Source organism: Electrophorus electricus, chromosome 5 (assembly GCF_013358815.1).
Source record: "Electrophorus electricus isolate fEleEle1 chromosome 5, fEleEle1.pri, whole genome shotgun sequence".
Classification (NCBI taxonomy): domain Eukaryota; kingdom Metazoa; phylum Chordata; class Actinopteri; order Gymnotiformes; family Gymnotidae; genus Electrophorus; species Electrophorus electricus.
Genome location: NC_049539.1, coordinates 7,957,779 through 7,980,732, shown reverse-complemented (window position 1 = coordinate 7,980,732; position 22,954 = coordinate 7,957,779). Strand labels below are relative to the sequence as shown.

At 48.1% G+C, this 22,954-nt stretch overlaps 1 protein-coding gene across 1 annotated transcript in view; it reads right to left on the bottom strand.

Moving 5' to 3' along the window:
- Positions 1–2,512: 2,512 nt before the first annotated feature.
- bcl2a (BCL2 apoptosis regulator a) overlaps positions 2,513–22,954 on the bottom strand; it is a 37,028-nt gene continuing 16,586 nt past the window's right edge. The window contains exon 2 of the mRNA XM_027004357.2: positions 2,513–3,158. Within this exon, the coding sequence (XP_026860158.1) occupies positions 3,024–3,158 (135 nt within the window). The 3' untranslated portion in view covers positions 2,513–3,023. The remainder of the gene's footprint in view (positions 3,159–22,954) is intronic.

The window sequence follows — 22,954 nt, the reverse complement described above, 5'->3', positions numbered from 1 at the left end:
ATATTGAACCAATCCCCAGGGACCTGCTGGATTGCAGATGGATCCTGTGCAGGCGTCTCACTCTTCTATATTCTATTCTTCTGGGTCTTGCCGATGACTTTTCCCAATGTTAGCCTTACTGTGTTGCAACGAGTTCAAGAATAGCTACGGCAGGCTGAGAAGACATCCTCTCAGTTTTGGTCCCATTTCAGCAGACGCTGAGCTGGGAACATGTTGAGTGTACCACCATTTGGGCTCAGTTCCCCCACCCCCCTCCAAAAAAAAACAACAAAACAAAACAAAAAAAAAAAACCTAAGTCTTTTATTGCCGTAATGGATGCTGATGCTGAAGGTAGTTTAAAAATAAAGGAGAATAGCTGGTTGTGGAAAGTCACTGAGCGCCTCTCATAGCCATCCTTAACTGCACTGCGATGCTTTTGGGGAAACTCGAGCCCTGATTAGTTTAAATAGACCCTTTGCTCAGAGATCAATTCCCCGCGCAACCTTTCCGGGGCAATATCATCTCAGTCTGACGTGTTTATACAGTCTCACAGAGGCTGTGAACAAGGGGAGACCTGCGCTCCTCCTGATGAGAGAAAACGTGAAACTTGCAGAGTGGGGGAGTTTCAGTACAGTTCCCACCAGTGGCAGTATTAGCTGTATTAAAAGCAGCATCATATGGAGCCTCAAACACGAGGATGTTACATTGCTGAGAGCTACGAACCTCATTAGCAGCCATTAAATACATGATGTTACAGTGCGAGTCTTCACAACTCTCTTTCAAAAGATACTAAGAATCAACATATCTCTGCGACTACAGCAGAAAGGTAGCGTCTACACTGCTACGCTGCGACCATGCGTATTATACATGCTGTACCTTTAAAAATATCAAAGAGCTCTCAATAAACTCCTAGTGGTCTGGAGACAAAAGCTATCACACAATAACTGAAATATCAAAATGATCATGAGTTAAATTATTTATAAGCAGAAGATAAAGGCTGTAAATGATGATTAAATGACTTCAACAAAAAATATAAGGATTAAATGTTCTTTCTGGAGGCCACAACTGTTGTTAGATGCCCAACTCCACATAATGGTGTGGTGCAGAAGGCCGTCAAATGAAGTAGGCAATCTATAAGCCCTGCACGAACAGGGCAGGTGCCCGAGGGCCTCACAGCGTGACAGGCTGATGGCTCAGTGTCTTCCTGCAAATCAGAAATGAGCCGTCCCCACAGACCACGCTGGTGGCGATCATTCAAGAGCCGATCCATCCGGCCCTCTCCGTGTGGTTTTGGGTTTTGTGGGGCCAAGCTCGGGCCCATTCCCAAGAGGAACGGAAGTGCATCTGTAAGATGCTCCTTGCCATCCGCAGTGGGCTGCGTCTCCGCCCAGCTCCTGCTGGATGGTTGCCTAGCGAGCCAGGGCTGTGTGGAGCTCTGCTCCCAGTTGGTCTCGCCCACCTTGCCCCACCCCCTAGCCAGCACCTGGCCGACTACAGCTGCCTGCGTACCTGCTACATCTCCAGCTAGAGGAATGGGCTGGGAGATAACTGTCACCCAGCACAAATGCTAGCTAAGCTCTCTCTCACAACATGCTCTACTTACAGTGACACACACACGCGCGCACACACACACACACACACACACACACACAGACCTAAACAATCTCTCCCGTGCTTTTCTGTTGCTACACTTTGAATAAATTGTCGCATCAAACCTTCAAATTTTAATTGCTGACTTCCCATTTTCTTTCTTTTTTTTTTTTTAACAACTCAAAAACATACAAAAACACAAAAAAAAGAGGTATGAAATAAAAGCAGGCAACACCTGTGAAGAACAACGAGAGGAGACGTGAAACGCCAGTCCCCCACGGAGTCGCACCTCACACACCAGGACCCTCGTTTATACATTCATGTGTGCTTGGCCACCATGGATGACTTCCAAGCCCATGAAAAGTGAGAGAAGCCATGTGTGACTGTCCTCTCATCTACACACTCTCCCGCCACCCATTAACCCCCCCACCCCACCCCACCCCCAAAAGTCACACACACACACACACACACACACACACACACACACACACACACTTCCACAGCTCATGCTCCACGCTTCGTGCCTGACAAACCTGGAGACTCGTCAGCCAATGGAAGCGACGAGCGTTTTTAATGAGGAACGCACAGCATCTGCTGGGCAGACGGGAGCTCTCAGACGGGAGCTCTCGAGAGGTACGCTGAGGAAACGTCCCCGCTGAATCTGAGAAGGAGACAGAAATGTGACCGGGTGGGTTCTCACCCCCCCACCACCCCCCACCCGAAAACCACTCCAGCACAGGAGGGCTGTGCTACAAGAAGGGAGCATGCTCAGAAGAGCATCATGCAATAATAAAAAAAAAAAAACCCCACCCTAATATTAAAAGTCACTCGAGCAGAAAGAGTCGCTTTCACCGCGCAAGTGGAAGTGCCACACACACTGGCAGCAGTCTCCACTTTTCTCCTCCACATTCCACATTTTTTGTGTTGCTTATGCATCTCTCGTCATATTCTACAAGCAATAGTGCCATTGGCAGAATCTGAAGTTTTCCCATCAGGAAATGTTTGTGCTGTTATACAGAAGTTCCGATGCAGATGCTACGGTTCATCATTTGTGATAACTGAGTACAGTGTCTTTGTGTGTGTGCTTTTGTGGTCCACAGTTTTGGAACACAGTTTTGGAGTCTTTGTTTGGTATGTATGTATCTGTGTGTGTGTGTGTGTGTGTGTGTGTGTGTGTGTGTGTGTGTGTGTGAATGAATTCATGTATTAATATCTACACATGGCAGTGATGGTGTTTGCAGCAGGTGCGTGAGCTTGTCCGCACATTCCTTGTTCAGTCCGTAAAGGTTCCTCATTGGCGCTTGGGCGACTGAGGGAAGAGTTCAACAGCAGGATCCTCTCTGGGCCCCTGCTCTCAGGCACCACAGTGCTGAGAGAACGAGGTCCATGAGAAGCCGGACACACAGACAGAGGGAGGGAGGGAGGGAGGCTGGGCGCTGGGGGGGTGGGGTCATCACTTCTGAGTGAAAAGAGCGCCGATGGTTACCCACGCTGCCCCTAGAGCTGCCAGACCGAACACTGTCTTTAGGTAGGGCCAGGGCTGGAACATGGTCCTTCTAGGCTGGCTGTAGATCTCCACAAAGGCATCCTGGTGAAGAGAAGGAGAGAGAAAGGGAATCAGAGATACTTAGGCATTTAGGCAGTATACACACACAGACAGACACACACACACACACACACAACCAATAACAACTGGGCTCCCTCATCCCCCTGAAGAACACGAAGCCACACCCTGTTCTCTCTCTCCCTGCAGATGAAGATGTGTACTACACCTAACGGCGATGTGATGCTCCTTTTAAGGGACTTTGGGCTGCGCACAGCCCTCCCCTACCCGACCCTTTCGTCGCATGTCTCCTAGAGCAGACACTCCACATCTGTGCATCCAAATCCCCATGGGCCGGCTTCCAGCCCACAGAGACCCACAGCGTGAGAGATGGAGAAAACAGGCAGAGGGAGGGAGGGAGGGAGAAGAAAGAAAGCAAGCTAGGCAGCTCAAATCCATAATGCCCACCACTAGAGAGAGAGAGAGAGAGAGAGAGAGAGAGAGAGAGAGAGAGAGAGAGAGAGAGAGAGAGAGAGAGATAGAGAGGGGGGGGGGGGTGAAAGGAGAGGAGGTGAGGTACACAGGCTTCCTTTCCCGTCTCTCCCATTCGCATTGCGCATGCTGTCTCACAGTCCCGCTGCATCTCAGACGGTGGACGCGGCGAGGCCGATGCCAAAGACAGGCGAGCGACACCCCCACCCATCCCCCCCGTCCGGCCCAAAGCCCAAAATATCAACCACTTATCTGCAAGTCTGGACCGAGGCGAGGCCGAGTTCATCGCTTCCGTCCTGCTCGATGGACCGTTTATAGGGAAATAATAAGGCTCTTTTCCCCCAGAGAGGTGAATAGGAATTCAAAGGGAATATACGGAGGGCGGGAAAGCCCCTGCTAAACACCAAACCAGGAAGAGGGACATTCTATACCTGCCTAAGCGATTTTGAAATATATACATTTTCCCCCTCAAAATTGCTCTGGGGGGGAAAACGAAAAAGCTTTTTTCAAGATTCCCAGAGAAACGAGACAACGAGACATTTCAGACAGCTGTCCTTCATCAGCAGAGCAACTAATGTTACACTAATATACACATTCACCAAATATGAGTGTGTGTGTGTGTGTGTGTGTGTGTGTGTGTGTGTGTGTGTGTGTGTGTGTGTGTGTGAGAGTGAGAGTTAGTGAACGGCATGCAGCTGCCTCTCCTGAGACGCCCCCCCCATGCCAAGCCTTCTTTATGTTATGCCTTAAAAGCTTCAGATGCCTGAGCAACACTCTCACAATGTGATTTGTGCAAGAGAGTGAGTGTGTGTGCATTTTCTGTCACATATGGACTATATTGATGAGGAGCCATGCGAGTGTGCATATGCGTGTGTTGACGTAAATGTGTGTAATGGCATTAAATGGTGTAGTATGAGGATTATGAGCAGCTTGGTGGGCATGTGTGAGTGAGAGAGAGAGAAAGAGAGAGAGAGATTGAGATTAAGTCTGTGGGTGTTTGAGCGTACAGACATCTCCTATTCCTGAGCTCTAGAGTGTGGTGGAGTGGAGCGCGCCCGGCCTGATAAGCAAAGCAGAGGGTTTAGTGAGAGCTGAGCCCAGGGGAGCCCCGTAGCAGGCCTGGGGTCCAGGGAGGAGCCACCCGACGCCCCACACCTCACGGCCCTGGGCATCAGCACAGCAAGGGTAGAGGAGACGAGCGCAAGAGGAACAAGAAACCGCAAAGACAGCAGGAGGGAGACACAAAGAGGATAAAATGAGGGAGGAGAAGAGACAAGCAGAGAGAAAGAGAGAAAAGTGGCAAGAAACATCAAGGAGGGAGTGAAAGGAGGAGACAGAGAAAGGGGGAGAGGGGAAGGAGAGAGAGAGAGCAGACAGGTAGACAGACATGGAAAGAGAGAGGGAGACAGAAAGGTAGACAGAGATGGAGATAGTGAGACAGGCACACAGAGAGGGAGAGATACAGAGACAAATCAAACCGGACATGAGTAGATGAGACACACAGCACCTCTCCCCCCCAAACACACACACACACACACACGCACACACACACACTTCTGTTCGACAGCTTCTCCAAACGTGCTGATGCAATATTAAGCAGTTGGAGGCTCGTGAAAGACAGCGAGCTCAGCTTCTGTTCGCAGTTTGGCACTCAGCGGCCCTGTCTGTGTCTCTAGAATAGGCCTGACGTGGGAAGGAGCCGTTTCCCGTGGCTGGCCAAAAGCAGCTCGAAACACTCCATTCCTGCCTCTGAGCACAGGACACGAAGCTTGACTTTTGTTAAATACGTCAGAAAGGCAGAGCGTGTTGAAGGACTCGTTGGCATCAGCCATACCCTTCATGTGTCTAATAACCACTTCAGAACAGCCGGAGAAGAGTGAGCAGCACATATTGGCAGCCTGCCCATCCCAGCGGTTCAATACCCTGCGACTGACGCCCCCGCGCCCGCCAGGACAGGGTCAGCTTCAACCCGTCCACCCTGGCCTGCCCTCACCCGTGACGGGCGTCGGCACCGCTGCCAGTGGTTAGCAGTGCCACGCCCGGCTTGCAAACGTTGGCCTGTGACTCGGGCCAACCGGGGTGAGGCGGCCCGCTCAGCAGAGCCATGTCGAGCGGACTTAGCTGTGACAACATCCAGGACACAGTCGGTTTCCACGGCTAACATCTGCCCCAGGCCCTGCGGCCCAGAGAGGAAAAAAAACTGCCTCCCAAGAGACTTCTGTTAATGTTGCTATTTTTAACTGTCTGTTATCTGCTGTGTCTATCTTTTCCTGCAGGTTATCAGTGTGCCATTCACACAACACACACACACACACACACACACACACCTGGCTCTAAGCTACAAAGTAAGCAGAAAGGTTGTGGAGGAGGGGCAGGTGTGAGAGTGGAGGTGGGAGGGGGGCTGTGGAGAACGGTGGGGTTTCCAGCAGGTCCGACTAGAAAGACCCTCCAGCACTGTGCAGGACAGCACGGCGTGGGACACTAACGAGGGCAGCGGCGCTCAGCTGCCACAGGAGATGTCACACGCTGGCAGCCTGGAGGGCTTCCTGCACCGCACGGACCTGTCTCATTGCTGGCGGCACCAAGAAGCCCCGACGCCCGCCAAATGAGGGCCCGTGGCAGGAGAGGTGATGGAACCGAACGCCCCCCCCCCCCCCCCCCCCCCCCCCCCGGCTTGGTAAACATCCTCGTTAGGCCTTGAACGGGCTGCCCACGTTTGCCTAAGGCCTCCACTAATGGCCAGCAGAAGGCCAGGTCCAGAGCACACGCTGGGTCATCAGGACAGACCCTCAGAAGGCCTGGAAGTGCAGGGCATCAGTAAACGAGCTGGCGAAGGCGTCAGCGGCGCTGGGGCGGAGAACGGAACCACTGAAGCTGTTTGATGTCAGAGCGCCAGCACGTTCTCCAAGCCAGAAGCTCCAATCGCACACTGAAGGCCAGGCAGTGGGTGTTACCACTAACACTAAAGTGTCAAACAGTCCCCGAAAGTCAGTGGCCCATAAAACAGAGGGACTTCATCAGATAGTGCTCGAGCTCTTCCTGCCTGGGCTACACTATTTTGGGCTTTCCTGCACAAGGCTGGTTCTCGGTTCCGTCTGTCTCCACACCCACACTGCTGCATGTGTGTTTTTGTGTGTGTGTGTGTGTTTGTTGTGTATGCATGCGCACATGTGTGTGAGGCGAGTGTCTCCAAAGGCTACACTCCCACAGCGTCACAGTCACCCAGGTACAGTCACCAGGCACAGCGGTCGAAAAGCAAACTGCTTGAGCATGGGCGACTACTGCAGACCCCGAGTCCGAGACGTGCGCTAGTTGAAAACGCAAGCCGTAAAAAGCCAGATATAACCCAGACAGCCGGCCGAGGGCAGCCGGGGCCATTTTATGAATGGCCTCTCGACCCGGAGGCGGTCAGGGTCATGCCCTTATAAGGAGTACAGCAGCTGCTTTGGCGTCAGCTGGGCCATGTCATCACATCATCGGATTTCCTGGGCGGCCCCGCTGGCAGGCGTGTGGCCAGAAGATGACCTCACACCCCTCAGTCTGCCGAACCCCCGGAAATCCACACGACTCCTTCCATCCCCCAATTTTCTCTGTAGCGCGAGCAAGAAGCATTGCTCATTGCCACCATTCATTCAAGTGCTTCTGCGGTTTGATTTTGATCAGAATGGATTTTCTCCAGAATTTTCCGAGTGGGCTCCTCCACTCCGGAACATCAGCTTCCGTCCTTCTTCCTCTGCTTCGAGAACCAGTGCGTCCTGTGCCCGGAGCCAGAAAACAAGGGATGCAGACACGCAAACTACGCCAGCAGCGTAATTTTATTCCCACATAACAGTGACCGATGCACAACATGCGACTGCCTCAACCCGTGGCGTGTTTATAACATAACAACTGGGGGGAGAGACAACAAAATAAAAAAGGGTGTTATGGTGATGTTTCACTGACAGCTGAAAAAGGAAGTTGCGTTCGCTTCAGTTACCACTTGGCTATAGTCCTTGTTCCACTCAGACACACTCAGACGAGGGGAGTGGTGTGTGCTCGAGAGGGGGTGGGATTACAATGGGACAGCTGGATATGAAAGTAACTGTATTTCCGTTGCATCCCACGCCGCACACGATTGGCTAATGAGGCGTCCCTTTGCCACAACACTGAAGGAAGAGAGATTAGGAACGCCCACTAGCCGAGAAAGAGGCCCCCCGCAGTCCCCCCCCCCCATTTCAAATTTATGGCCAGTGCATCTGCTGATAGCTTTGTCAACAAATGTAGCTGGGAAGGGAACTCAGTAGTGAAGCTTAGACAGCAAAATAGGCAGGGAACAGAAATCTTACATGCACGCGCGCACACACACCTTAAAAGGCTAAGGTTACTAAGGTGAGCAAGATTTGAACTATTTGCAGCATGACTTTTTTTCTTCAAAAATCATTACAGCATAACGTGTTTTTTCCTTTATAAGAAGGAGAAATCCGCATTTCCTCTGTTTAGTAGGAAATGTCTGTATATTTGCTGACATTCATGAAATCTTGCGAAGACAATACACTGGAAATAACTCATTATATAGCTTCATTTTACCACTTATTTTCTACAAAAAAGGAGCTTCTGAAAAAATACCCAGTGATATGCACATGGCATAATTGACAAAATATTATAAAAAATAAAAATCATAATATTTTGACATGGATAATACTGAACATTTATATTTTAAAGCAAGGCAAGGTAAGCTTTTTTATGTAGCACTTTTCATACAGAGGGACAATTTAAAGTGCTTAACTTGTATAAGCATTAATCAGTGCTATGGCGCTAACTCACAGTTCGGCACCAATGACGTTATCCAGATCTTCAGCACTGGAAACATGACCTTTCCTTGATCGTCTCCGGAGCAGCCCTTTATCTGCGACAGATGGTGGCCACAGCGACACCTCCAAATACCCATCTTAGACGGGGCTACGGTTATGTATGACGCCGTCGGCGCGGTGCCACTCTCCTAACGGAGTCTCGTTTGTCAACGTGCCGAGCGACAACTAAGCCTGCTCGACCTGGCGAGGGGAACTACGACAGACTCCCTCTGCCAGCATCGATCACACCGCCAGACACCTATGGCGGAGACCAGCCGTGTAGTAGACCCAGCTTCCCCGTCGCCCAGCTGACCCTCTCCCCGACATCAGTGGCTGCTCTCGAGGCTTTGGAGGGAGGGGGTCCCTTGACCATTTAATCCAAAGCATCCTTAGAAGGTACTCGCTTCAATGGCAGACAAAAAGGTAAAAGCCTTCAGCCGCTGGACTTTCCCCATTTGAGTGCATTATTCATATTATTTGAGTGCATTGTTCACCGCCCCCTCGTCCCTGGCGGCCGCTCTTTCATGCTCAGAGCCTGAAGCGCATCTTAACGCTCAATTACCAAATCATAGCTGGTTAAAGCCATGACAGGCCAACGGCGAAAACGACGATGTTTAATTGTTGCTGTGGAAGGGACATGGAATTTGGTGAGTGGCATGAAGAGGAGTGGTGCTAATCGACTTTCATTCTCTCTCTTTTATTTAGGATTCTTCAAGTATTAAAGTTCAGTTTGTAGGTAGGGCTTGAACAGAAAGCTTTTCAACAGCTGCGCAATCAGAAACTTCAAAGTATGAGCTACATATACCGTATACCCACAGATACAATTCAATGCTTTAAGTAACTTTAGAGGCCTGTATTGATTTCTCAACAAGAGAGCAGAATTCATTTTCGATTTCAACATGAAAAAGGCTAAATCCCCAAAGTATGAGCTACACACAAATAAATAAATCCCAGTTCTTCTATTCATGGCACTGCGTTTACCATCTTTCTCTTATTTTCGTATTTTGCATTTTCCCTACAGCTACACTACACAAGTGCATATGCGCCCACCAAATTACTTCACAGGGACAAAAACACTTCCTGCCTCCTCGGAGGACCCAGTAGAACCCAGTTGGCCCAGTGGTGCTCCTGGGCCCAGGGGCTTCAGCTACTGCAGCAGACCCCTTGCTTCCACATCAAAGTGAGGCCCACGGCACGGCGAGCAGCCAAAAGAGGTGGCGTCACTGGTGCCACGTTCGGGGATTTGAGAAGCGGCTGCATCTGTGCACTGGGAGGCCAGCTGGGGACAGCACCACCCACCGGTGCAGTGAGGACCCCTGCAATCACGCCTCGGCCACCCCGAGTGGCTGTTTTCTTGGTTGTAAATTCTGCTGTGTGTTGCGAGCTACGGTGTAACCAAACTCCAGCAGCTTCAAGTCAAATTCCTTGCTCGTGTGAACATTCTTGGACAGTTAAGCGTGATTCTGATTCTTCCTTCTCCTAAGGAAGGAGAAAGGGGCATGTTAACCTTCAGATCTAAAACCAGCTAACCATGTCTGTGTAGCATGCAGGCTGGGCAGCACATACCATAGCACGCATTTGTGTTCCCCCTCAACAGAGCATCTTCACGTTTTGTCCATCAAGAAATATTTGGCAATTGATGGAGTCTACCAGTGCTATTCCACAAAAGCAACACTAGTCTGCATTCTCTCTTCATGGGTTCTTCCATCACAGCTCCATCATAGCGGTGCCATGAGGAAACCTCCCATCTTATTTTCAGCTTCAGACCTTCTCTGCAAACTCTAGGCATCATTTCATAATAATGAGGTCAACACCTTTCCCCCTTCACTTTCTTCAGCTACTGAAAGGTTAAACATTTTGCAGTATTTTTTCTTCTCAAGGAGGACGGACGGAGTCACCTAGCCATGGAGCTATTCCGCAGTTCTTCAAGGGAGAGCGATTTTCTAATCCACCTATTCTTGCTTCAGATGTTAGGAGTTTCACCACATACCCTGGCTTTAAATACACTGGCTCTGCACTTGCAGTGTGAACTGAGTACTCTTCGCTTTCCCATGGTACTTTTATATCTGTGGCCTGGTAATTTGTCCCTTCTGCTGATCCAAAACACCACTATATTTAAAAAAAAAACAAGAGAAGGACTAGAGGCATTGACCTCTGACTGAGAAGATGTCAGAGGCTGTTTTGCGGAGTTGGAGTGTGTTGGAGATCTGTGTTTTTCACAGGCACACTGGCGCTCAACACTGGTACGGACCACTTTTCTTGGGAAACACAATTGCCACGAATTAGTTCCAGGCTCATGGGAGACCTTTTGCGCCAAACACATCATATTTGGCAATGTTCTCGAGCCTCATCTTAAAAAAAGGTCTGATCCCAGAACTGACCTGCCAGGAGCGTGATGAGCTCATGATGAGCTATGTCAAATGAACTTCATCCTTTAGCTTCAGCTCTCACTGTCCCCAAGTGCTCACAGGTGGTTCAGAGTATAATTTTCACGAGGCTAGAGGGGCCGGTCGGGGGTGGTGGCGTATGGGGGTTCCACTAAATCCCAGATCTTCTAACACCAGAGATTCCTATATAAGGGGTCGCAGTCACACTCAAAACAAACCCACAACAATGAGCAAAAAAAGGGGGGTTTCAGTCCAGGTTTCTATCCAACCATTCCAGGCGGTGGTCATAAAACCAAGCGCCACGTCTTTGCTCTTCAGGCTGTATAACAGCCTCGTGCTTGTGAAAGACCAACGCAGCTGCCGCACCATGTCCGCAGGCAGGCCACAGGAAGGGAACGCTCGTTGCCGAGTGCGCGTCTCCCCCCCCGGCATTTCTGTTGCCGCGGCTTTCAAACGTTCCAAAGACCGTTGCGCCGCCTCTGAACACTTGCCAGGGAAAAGGGGAAAAAAGCCAGTGTGTAGTGGTGTCTGAGCGAGGGGCGGAGGGAGAAAGCTAGCCTAAACACTGCCAAAATGCAACAGGTGCCCTCAAACAGAGTAACATAACTGCACCCGCCCACCCCACCCCCTGCACCCACCACCCCCACTCCTCTGAAAACTCTTTAACCACTTCCTCTCCTCTGTTTTTTTTTTTTTTCAGGCTAACAGGGCTATGGGAGACTTCCTTTTCTCACAAGCCAGGTTGTACTGCCTTCAGCTGAGGGCCATGAAGTGGCGCACACACCTTAAGAGACATTTTGCCACGGTGGCTACAAGCTGTCAAGAATGTGCGTGTGGGGCCCCCCCATCTAAACGGCTGTGCGGGACCACCTCGAACCCGAAAACGCAGCCTCGGAACCCTGTACACATCAGTGGGTTCTGTGACAAAAAAATCAAAAGCTAGTCAGAAGGCCCTGGTGGTCCGAGGCATCTCAGGTCGGACTGCCAGCACAGCCGTTTTGACCCGGCTCAAGAAGACAACCCAACTCTCTGCAGTTTAACTGAGGGGGATTTCCAGGTACGGTGAAAGGCGAGGTCAGGAGTGTATTTAGTGAGAGGCACTGAGGTAGAAGTTGATGGTGTAAACAAATCTAATGGGGGAAAAAAAAAAAAGCATCAGGTAAACCTGTTGGGGAAGCATCACAAATGCAGAGGAGAGATCTTAGACTAGATGAGCTTTCAGAATCAAACAAAGAGCAAAAAAATGGCAAGTGTTTGTGCTTGAGCACATTATGGTCCAGGCTGACCCAATAGTGTACTCAGGAAATTCCCCCAGTGAGTATTTCCCCCCTCTCATAGCCCTGTGCAGTAATCAGCATCTCATGCAAATGACCTTAATGCAGGGCAGATTAACCAAATGGATGGGATTAGGGAGCTAATGAAACCACTATTAGCTACTGTGGAGGGAGTCATAGCTCCCCTAAGGATCGGCTACTGCATCCATGTTGCTTAACTGCAAAACAAAGGAAGCACAGGCCAATAGCAAAATCTTTTCTCAAAAGATTTTTAAATGCACAGCAGTTTGAGGGAAAAAAAACCCAAAAAAAACAATAGAACAGGAAAAAAGATCTTGTCTTCACTTACACCACCGCTGAGATATCGACCTGAGCACAAATTACTCTGTAAACTGTGACATAGTTGCAGCTAATGAGCAAGACCCAGATTTACAAAGGTAACATGCAAAGACATGACCTTCAGGTGACTCCAAGGCCGCTGAACCTTCCAAAGGAATCTCAAAGGTCAACCCGGGCCCGTTATCTTCAAAAAGCCACGTGAAGTGCATGAGCATGACCAACTGAGCGTGACAGATGAGCGGGCGATGCGTGCATGAGCAAACGTGAGATCTGATTCTGATTCCATCAAGTCAGTAGTTTTGAGAAGCAGAGAAACGCATACGCGTACTCATACGTGCATTTGGGTGTGGGCGTGCAAGCGGAGAGTGAGTCACCCCGTTGAGCAGCGGACCAGCAGCTGATTTGCATGTGAAACCCCCACGCGGACAGACGCGTGTGCACCAAGGGTGAGGCGGGCGGCGAAGCGGGTGATGCGGTGTTGGGAGGGGGGCCCCCCCCCCCGGTTGCTGCCAGCCCCGCTCTCTCACGCTTGCCCGGGCGAGGTGATAAACAGGCAACGAGCAACAAAGTGTTCCCAGCCGTCCGCCCATCCTGGTGACAGAGCGTGGCCGAGCCTCATCTGCTGGAGGCAGTCGATGGCACTCAATTCAGCAGATGCAAAAATCATTCTACTGCTCTTGGAACTGCGTTTATCTCTCTCTCTCATTCCCTCTCTCTGTCTCTCTACCCACCCCCTCTGTATTTATTCCGTGCAGTCTCGCGCCATCTGGTTTCCTTTTGCGCTAGGTGCGCATGTCAGCCGCACACACTCAGCCGAGCTTTGAGGCTTGTTCCGTGTCACTGTCGCAGGTGACAGGGGGCACAAAGGGGAGGTCTGGGTGGGGGTGGGAGTGTGTGGTGGTGGTGGTGAAGGCTGACACAAAGGTGCGGCAGGCTACTGAAGTTTGAGCCGCCAATTCGAGGGCCCCGGTTCACGTCGCCTCTGTTGTCGCCGCCAACTCTCAGGTTCCCCACCAGCCCCCAAACCTCCCCTCACGCAAAATTGGCAATCCGACACCCCTAGCACCCCACCACCACCCGCTTTGGCCCGGGGCACAGTGAAACCGCGCCAAACCAAAATATTTCCATCGTGCTCTCGCAGTACTGTGGCACGATGGCTTGTGAAATGACTGTGGCTCAAGGTCACCGCCAGGGCGGGAGGGGCGATGGGGACGCCACGCGCTGGTTTCATTCCCGTAAGCAGCAGAGGCTTCGACAGGTGTCATAAAATGCTAGAGAGGGAGCACATCAAATCAGTAAAGGGGGTTTGGGGAGGCGTGAGGTGGGAGGGCATGGTGTCAGGGACCTCATCAATGGAGAATTTCAGACATTCCCAAGGAGGAAGGGTGAGTCAAGCTATCTGCAGTCTGTCTTTTCCCCCTCTTTAAATCAGACATACAGTCATTTATGCAGGTCAGTCTTAACGCGGCTTAGGGCACCGTCACACCCAGTTTTTTCTGTATCTCGTATGCCATCGTGGTTCATTTGAAATCAAATACCCTTTCGGCCTTTGAACATGGACCTTTTATACAACACGACCGGCCACTTAAATTATTTAATACCCTGCAATGGACATCAGTTCTTTTCTCTCTACCTTTCTATTATTCTACATCCAATTAGTTCTAACTGCCTGGTGTGAATAGTTGACAATGAAAATAAATTTTCCAAAATGATTAACATGGTTAACCATTAATTAAGGAAGTTGTATGCTACTTTGGATTATCTGTGTACTTTGAAGTCTGATTAAGAGAATAAATGTTCTCTAATTGCTAAACCCGGCTAAACTGATTTTTGTCTGGGATGAATTTCAAGTTTTCCTCCAAACACTTTCTTTTTTTGCCAACCAAAGAGGATGACAGTCCATTCATGAAACCCAAAGCCAAGCACATCAGCATAGGTTATACATAATTTAACAGCTTGAAGGCTGCTGTAAATACATACTCTCTTATTACGACTACCAGTGCATAAAATATTCATTCAGCAAGGGATTAAGATGGTGTTGCATACAATACATCAAATGCGTCGAGAGCAAGCCCCCGAAGGTCAGGCTTCCGGTAAACAGAGCCACCCACTTCCTGAATTTCCGATGCCCCTGGATGCGACCGGGAACGCTGAACACCCGGTTGCGGCGAAGGAGGGCGTGTCCTCTATGATGAGAATGGACACATGAAGAGCAGAAGCCCGGGCAGCACCATGTGGTCAAAGGCTGTCTTGAGCCCTGCCACCACCTCAACCCCCCAGGCAACGCTCCAGGAAGACCCCTCCTACCCAAGATGGCTGCGGCAGGTGAGGCTGGCTGAGGCACTTGTCTGCTTGGAATGATGCGAGTCTCCAGAGGGGCTTTGGGGTGAGAAGCCATCAGGAAGGCAGGCTGGCACGCTGACTCATCTCCGCTACCCAGCACAGGATGTCTCCTTCGGTTCCACTGGCCCCCTGGGGGCCAGCCCTTACCCGAGACAGCATTGACGCCCAACTCCTCCCCCCAGTGCTCCCACTCCACCCAACCATCCTCAGTTAAGGTAGTAGCCCAATTACATTAACAAGCCATTAGCAGAGCAATGCGCAGGGCAGTGCGCACATACTGGTATCAGGTGGCTACAATGGTTCTGGGGTCTGTGTGTGCCCTGCTGTGGGAGACAGTCTGTGCAAGGATAGAGTAGTAGATACCTGAGCAGCTATTCCTGCCTCATCACTCAGCTCGGAGCCAAAACGCCATTCACAGCAACAGAGAGAAAAATTCATTCCGATTACTTTGTTTTGTATTGACTTGGGCTAATGGCTTAAGATATTATGGGACAAATAAACATGCTATTAAACAGAATGTTAATTGTTTAGGGTTTATTTCCTAACCACAGTTTCTTATCTTTGCACTTTCTGCCAAAGCTAAATCAGGGTCTTATTCCCCATCAGAGAATGATGCAAACTAAATAAACGAATGACTGCTGTGCGCTGTTCCAAGAACTCATGACTCATTGACTATCACAGCGACCTTTAGTGAACTGTCCAGAAAACCAGAATATACAAGACCAACGGAGAGTTACTGGAACAGCAAACTACCATCAGAAACACACAAGCACACACACACACCCACAGAAACACTAATCGATTACCATGCAGAGACAGCTAACAATCAAATGCCAAATAGCTTGTAGTGTGACACACACACACAGACACACGCAGAATGAACAAAAACAGCAGCAGCTGGCCAGCGACACATGATCCCGATGCAGAAAGTCACACTTGGCATGGGTATTTTGCTTTTTCCAAGTAGTTGTTGCACTCGGCTGTTTCCCAATCCATGTCATCCACTTTGACTCTCAATCAAAAAAGCTGTTACGTTCAGTGGTCTGTCTGGGCCGTAGCCTACTTCACAGAAAGCCCCTCCTGTGTTTATCAATACTCTACTGAGTGACTGATTGATTGTGCTGCTGTCTGGAGTCTGAGGGCTGCTTTGGGTTGCACTGTGTACTGCTTTCTTCGATCTTGCTCAGGTGAACAGATCTGTACATACCGTACAATTTTTGTGTGTTCTTGACCCCATGCCATGTGTGTTTATTCCACAGTTGTGAATATTCCACAGTTGACTCCTCTAGCACGATACTCTATTGAGAAAAACGAAATGCGAGGTCAATGCTAGGTTACTATTTGGTCCATGGAGGTAGAAGTCCATTGCTATTTTTTCTTCCTGATAGAAAACAGAAACCTTCCACCACCACACATTCTGAATTATTTGCAAAGTCCTCATTGGTAGGTTTGTACATATATGGTATTACTCCCGACTCTTCCTGTCTGCACTATTATATTCAGCTCTGCTTGTGTTGCGTAACATGCTGTGAGGCTGTGACAGCATGCTGTCAGTCAAGCACATGATACCTACCTCTAACGCAGGACTTTAGCAAGATGTCTGTAAAACTAGTACATCAGAAAGATATACTTGGTAAACAATATACGCAACATTACTGTACTGATTCCTCATATTAAGTACAGACACTAATCCAGGAGTCCAATTCTCTGACAAGTGCTCATGCCCAGTGAGATTCCAACATTTTAGTTTCTTGCAAATCATACATGGAGAAAGTATAACGTACCAAAGTCGAGCGCTGACAGGTACTAAAATGAATTGGTCATATAATGGCCAATTACACTGAATGTACCACCCCTCTCTTTCAGGCCAAGGCCAGCACACTGTCCCAGCTCATCATCTGAAACCGGCAGCCATACCTCACAGCTGCCAAATGACCTGCTGGCGAGCAGAAAGAGGCCAGGAAAGCAGATTTTATTTCCAAATGGAGTGAGGCAGTCATTGCACCATGGTTGCAAAGAGTTACTGTGGATTAGAAAACTGCCAAGCACCATAGGCTCGGAGGTCATGGCAGGCCAAGGGGCTGGGTGTGGGTGGAGCAAGCTAAATGTTTTCAAAAGGTGTTCTTGGCATTTTGTCAGTGCAGCAGTTGGCGCAGGTTCCCCAGGCCTTACACCCTATGGTGAGGGGGGGGTCAGCCCCATGACGAGAAAGAAGCGGTTGTTTGCCACAGAAAGCCCCAGGCTGAGCTCAGCATGTGCGGATCGGGTGCAGATCCTCTCACAGGCCTTTTGCCTAGATCGGCCTTAAAGCCCAGAGCTGAAATCTGAAATCAGAGTTAAAATCGGAGGTACTCTTGGTTGTTTGGGACAACACCAAGCCTCATGCTGAAATTCTTAACAGGGAATTTGGAATAAAGAAAAAAAAAGAGAAGAACCCTTACATGTGGTTTCTTAAAGGCAGATGATGCATTATGGAAACCACACTGGCAAGGGAGATAGCAAACTCAATGATTAAAGCACCTTTTAATTCCGACCGGACAGTCACTTTCTGATTCCTAATGACTGGCATTCCCTCTCATTTTCGACCATCCATGGAAAATCGAGGATCCCACCAAACGGGCAAGGTATACGGAGCCGCAGGGATAAAGGCAGATCAAAGCTGAGCCCCTCTGAGGCTTGTGCTTGCTGCGCAAGCTCATTAGTGACTAGCCCCTCACCATGCAGGGTCAAAGAGGGGTCCATATGCCTATCGCCACCACCAACATCACTGCCATTGCCTAGTTAGGAGGGGCCCCGGTGACGCGTCAGGGAAATACGAGATGGCGGATTGCGATTTAGCATGCAACTTGTCCCACCTCTCTCTGAGAAGATTCTCTAAAAATCTGCATAACGATCCTAAATGTGCAGGCAGAGCATCTAAGAGCTCCTTTGTCTCAGTGGGGGAGAGTGCCAAAGAAAAGATCCGAACGTGCAAATGCAGAACGACACAGCAATGCCTCTGCACCCCCCCCCCCCCCCCTTTTTTTTTTTTGATGCTGGTCTGCACCACTGCACTTTAATCTCCATAAACGCTACAAATAAACCACCTGGGTTCCCTTGTGTGCACGCGCGTCGGCGTGTGTTTTTCTGCACTGACAAGGCCCCTGACTGAGACGTACATTTATTTCGCTTGCATGTAATTGCAGTGCACGCGTGAGGTTCCTAGGTGATTCCCTGTGTTCAGAGACCATATATTGACTTTAACCAACAGTCCATAGAAAGCAAAGGAAAACCCATTTGGAGTAAAATAAATAAACATTATACACGCATTGACGACTCCAAATGCTGTTCTGGGGAAAACATATGGCTGAAAAACGTGCCAATAAGGGCCGCTTCTGCACGGTCACTAGTTAACACTTCCAACTTCCAACCATTTCACTGCTCCAACCATTTCACTGCAAGTTATACTGTTTATGACTATGTATGTGGCAAAGAAACCAAACTTGAAACAACTTTTCCATAAGGACATTCATAATAATCAAACAATGAATCAAATAACTAACTAAATAAACACATAAACAAGCTCTGGTAGGTTTAGGATAGAAACCAGTACCTGTAAGGTTAAGGGGGCTTTAAGGTGTGAGAGCAGGCGTAGGTAGAGATTGTCTCATGTTTTCCTATTTAACAGCAGCAGCGTCCTACACAGCTTTTCACAGAGTAGGCCTGTTTTAGCTTTGCCTCTAGTGACATATGTCCCAGTTAAAGAGAGCTCAAAAACAGACCAAACCAATGAGCAGTCTGCTCTTAGAGAGAAAAAAAACGCATTGTGTATGACGAACTGCTAAATGAAACATCCATCAGTTAGACAACTACACAATCCATTGTGATCCTGAACTTTGCAATATCCATAAAAACCCTTATCAGGTGTAACTATCTTTTAGATATGGTCATAAACATACTGCTAAATATTCTAAACATTGGTGTTATTAATCAGAGGAAAACCTGAGGGAGCAACAGCACCAACTCGAAATTTAACAAGGTCTTTAAGGAGTGCTGGGGAAAGTTGTATTCAACATCTAAGAGTAAAAAAAAAATGAATTTGCAGACGTCTGCTTAGAAAAACACCCCACATCGAGGACAAAGAATTATAGACAGGTCTCGACATTAATAATTTCTCAAAGGCCTGGGTTCAGTTAAAATAATAATAATAATTTTTAAAAAGGATTATTTATATATATATATATATATATATATATATATATATATATATATATATATATATATTATTTTTTATTTACATTTTCATAACCTCATAAATGCACTTTATGAATTATCCTTCCACTTGTAAGCTTGATGCAAGATGGGACAGCAGTTGGCCGAGTGTCCTGAGCATGGATGGGGAATTTTCCTCGGCCAGTCGCTGGCCTTTCGGGACAATCATAGTCACGAGTTAGTGCACCTGTGGTTCTCACTGGGTGAAGCTAATTTCTCAAACGACGGATTTCATGGATTACACGATGCATTCTTGACCAATGTGAAGTTTAGGAAGAATCCAATTGCCCGGCCAGCCATCTCGTAATTCCTGCTCGGAAAGTCAAAGTTTTCCGAGAGCTCCGACTTCTCCAAGTTGCGCTTGTGTGACGTCACTTCAACATGGCAGGTCTGATGGTGAAGATGAGAACCACAGCAGCGTGTTTTTTGCTTTTACGCACGGTTTCAGGTTTCAGGTTATAAATGAAACTGCTAACTACTGGTTGATGCTCTGATAACTGAAAGGTTAATTTGTCACTTTTTTTGCAGCAGCAGTTAACTCCATCATCTCACCCTAACTAACAAATAAAAAAGCACGAACCTAACAACGCTTATTTCCAGTTTTTGTAGACAGCATTGTGCGAACGTTAATATGTCGCTGAATAAAATGTTATGATATGCAGTTCAGTAAATTGTAATGCGATTGACCGGGCAAAATAATACAAAGTGAATGCTCCTGCACTGCTCCATGTCATCTTGAGCGTGTATGGAGTAAAACCTGACCTTTTCATGCTGCTTCAGTAGCGAAGCAAGCGTCGGTTACATGTGAGCGTTCAAATGAACGTTTTAATGTGGGACGTTTAATGTGAACGTTTTAACGTGGGAAATGGGAGGTTCCGAATCCTAGCAAAGCTAGCTACTTTTCACGACACTTATTACATAACACAACAGCACCGCCAGCTAGCTCTTATAGTCTGGCGTAATGGCTGAGTGGTAAACGCTGAACACCAGGACAATATATGGGTTCATCCCTTCACTAAAATAAAACTACTTCTCCGTCGACAGGCAGCGCCATGCTAACGATAGTTTAGCGAGATATTTGAGTCTCAAACAACTTCAAAACATAACAGCAACATTTGTAATTCCAAAGCAAAGTAAAAAATAACAGGAACGTCAGTGCGGAATACATTTACACATCAGAAATCAAAAGGTGAACTTGTGCAGGTGTAAAACGCGATGTTCTCGTCTTACCCGTCATGGCGTCAGAGAAAGCGATGAGCTCATGCACTGAACTTCGCTGTACAAGCAAGGCACGTATCCCAAACTCCCCAAATCAAATATTTTTAACGCTACTGCCCATCATGGGCAAGTTTACGTGTAATATCTAGACTCCATTTAACTTTTAAATCACATAATATTAAAATTGAATTGTCATTTAAGGGATAAGCGAGTGAGGTCAGTCTGCAAAATCAGAAGCAATTGAGCAATGTTGTAATACCCATGGGACTTCCTGTAACTACAACAAACAAACCTCTTGTACAGCGTATATAGCCCGCTTCGATTAATAAATTAACCGTTTTGTGGAAAAGTGGCATTTATTTTACATTTATTTATTTAGCGCCCCCCCCCCTGCCGTTACGAAACCCGTATCGCAACATGAGCACTAGCTGCTGATGGGCCAGGAGGAGAAAAAAAGTATGGTCAGAGTTGTCGCACTTCACACCCTGGCTGTCATTCAGTGTGCTGACACGTATGCTGCAAAAACGTACACTTGGAGAGCGAGGAGGCTGCCGACCTCAGCCGTTGAGTCAACGACTATCATGCATCAAAAGGTATATAGAGTCATTCGCAGATCAACAGCAACCGTGAAGCCGAATGCGACTCGAAAAGCGCCTGCAGCTGGTGCAGTTAGGAGCGGTTGGCATAGCGTTATCTGCTGAACCAACCTCACACAGGGCTGCTAGCTGGGCTGCTTCAGCGTCCAGGTTCTGCTACCGCTTCTTTGGTACCCGCGTCAGCGCATGTATGTAGCTTTACTTTTGATTTCTCTTTTTATCTGCTGAAATGTCATAGCCTTTATTCGCTGGAAACCTCACCCAGTTCTTAGAACGCGTCTTACCACAACCGGTATTCTTAGAGTTAGCACTGAGGCAAGAAACTCCAAAAATTCTTTTTAAATACAGAATAAGGGCAAGGAGTTTTGAAAAAAAATAAAAATAAATTCTAGCAAATTCTGTCGTCTTTCCTCGTTGTTTATTAGATGCTTCTTAATATCACCAGTTTACTGAATTCATCAACAGTATAAAAAGCTTTATGACAAGACTAACATTTTTATTGTACATAAAGGATTTTTGAATGTTCAAGAAATTAATGGAAAATTCCCTCACCTAGTCTTGCCACTCAAAAACTCGCAAGAACCCTTTTACCAAAACCCAACACCAGAAGTCACATGACTGAAGATACTGGTTTCAGAGTTGTTACCAACTGACTAAGATATGGATGTGTCTTGCTCAACTCGTCGCCTTTCTCTGGGTTCACTGCAGTTATTTATCCAGATAGGTCAGCTCTGTTGCAGGACATGCACAAATGGGCTGCAGCAGGTGGCAGATGACGCGCAGTCCCTATCATATTACACCAAGTCTGTGCGCATGATGAGCGTGTGAGAACAGCGTGGCATAATTACTTCTTGAGAACTGCGCTATAGTCAGTGCGTTCGGGGTTTGGGTGACATCAGGAATAAGGACGACGCAGCTGCATGTGCGCGGACGCCTGCCCACGTGCACGCGCCCGCGCCCGCGCCCACGAGGTTTTCAGCTTAGCTCATGCCGTTTCCACACTAATACCCTTGTTAGCCCGGTTCATCTGTGCGTTTGCACATGATCTCTCTCTGCCCGTCACCACCAGCCGCCACCCCCACCCACCGGCGACTTCCCTTCTCTTGTGGTCCCAGATCTCATTTCCTCTTCACAGACGCGCACGCATTCCATTGCAGGGGCATGCCGAAAACTTTATGAATGGCGGGAGACACTTCATTCAGCGGACAGACAGCCCATAGGGTTAGCACGGGCGTCGAAAGCGCTAGCTGGAATGCAGAGGGTGGCAGCTCTGTTGAAAGAAGCTTCAAGAGACAAAAGCGTTAGCTCAGCTGACAGAGCCTGCCGGAAGCCAACCTCACTTAGTACTTGGAAAGGCTGTTCTTCGTAATGCAACATGCGCTTCTAATTAAGTGCTAGATAAAAGAGTCACTAAACCACCAAACCCCAAAAAAAGATTGAAAGCAAAAGTTTTCAGCTCGACGGCTCTTCTCAAAATAGCCTGTCTAAGTGTGTATTCCCAATACTGGATTGGAGTTTATCTTCAACAAAATAGTAAAACAGTAAAATACATATACTGAACATGACAAGACAAAAAGTCTAACATTTTACCTTAACTTTAAGCATTAACACTGTAATGCAACACTTTTCATTGTGTGCAACCCTGTTGTTTGATTAGCAAAGATTTTGGAAACACAATGAAAGAGTGTTGCTATAATAAACTACTACTGCAAAGTTGAGTCTGTCAGAACCACAACAGTGAGGATCATATACAATCAGGATCTTACAATACACAGAGTCCATTATCAGGCAGTTATATGAAGGGACATGATGGGCTACAGAAGCAGAATTTGCAAGAGGCATTTCCCTACCCAGCAGGTGGGAGAATCCCACCGCCCCCTCGCTCTCGTGCTCTCTCTGACACCATCTTACATAACTTATTCTCTTGAAAGAGTGAGAAATAATCTACACCTCTTGCCATTTGTCCTTTTATAACTACATGCCAGTCACAATCAGCCCGGCCTCCGAACGTTTCAGATTTCACACCGACAGTGTCCGTACTGTAATGGTCAGAGAGATTCGGGATCTCTGGCCTCAGGTTGCAGAAGTGCAGCAGGGAGGACACTTATTAAT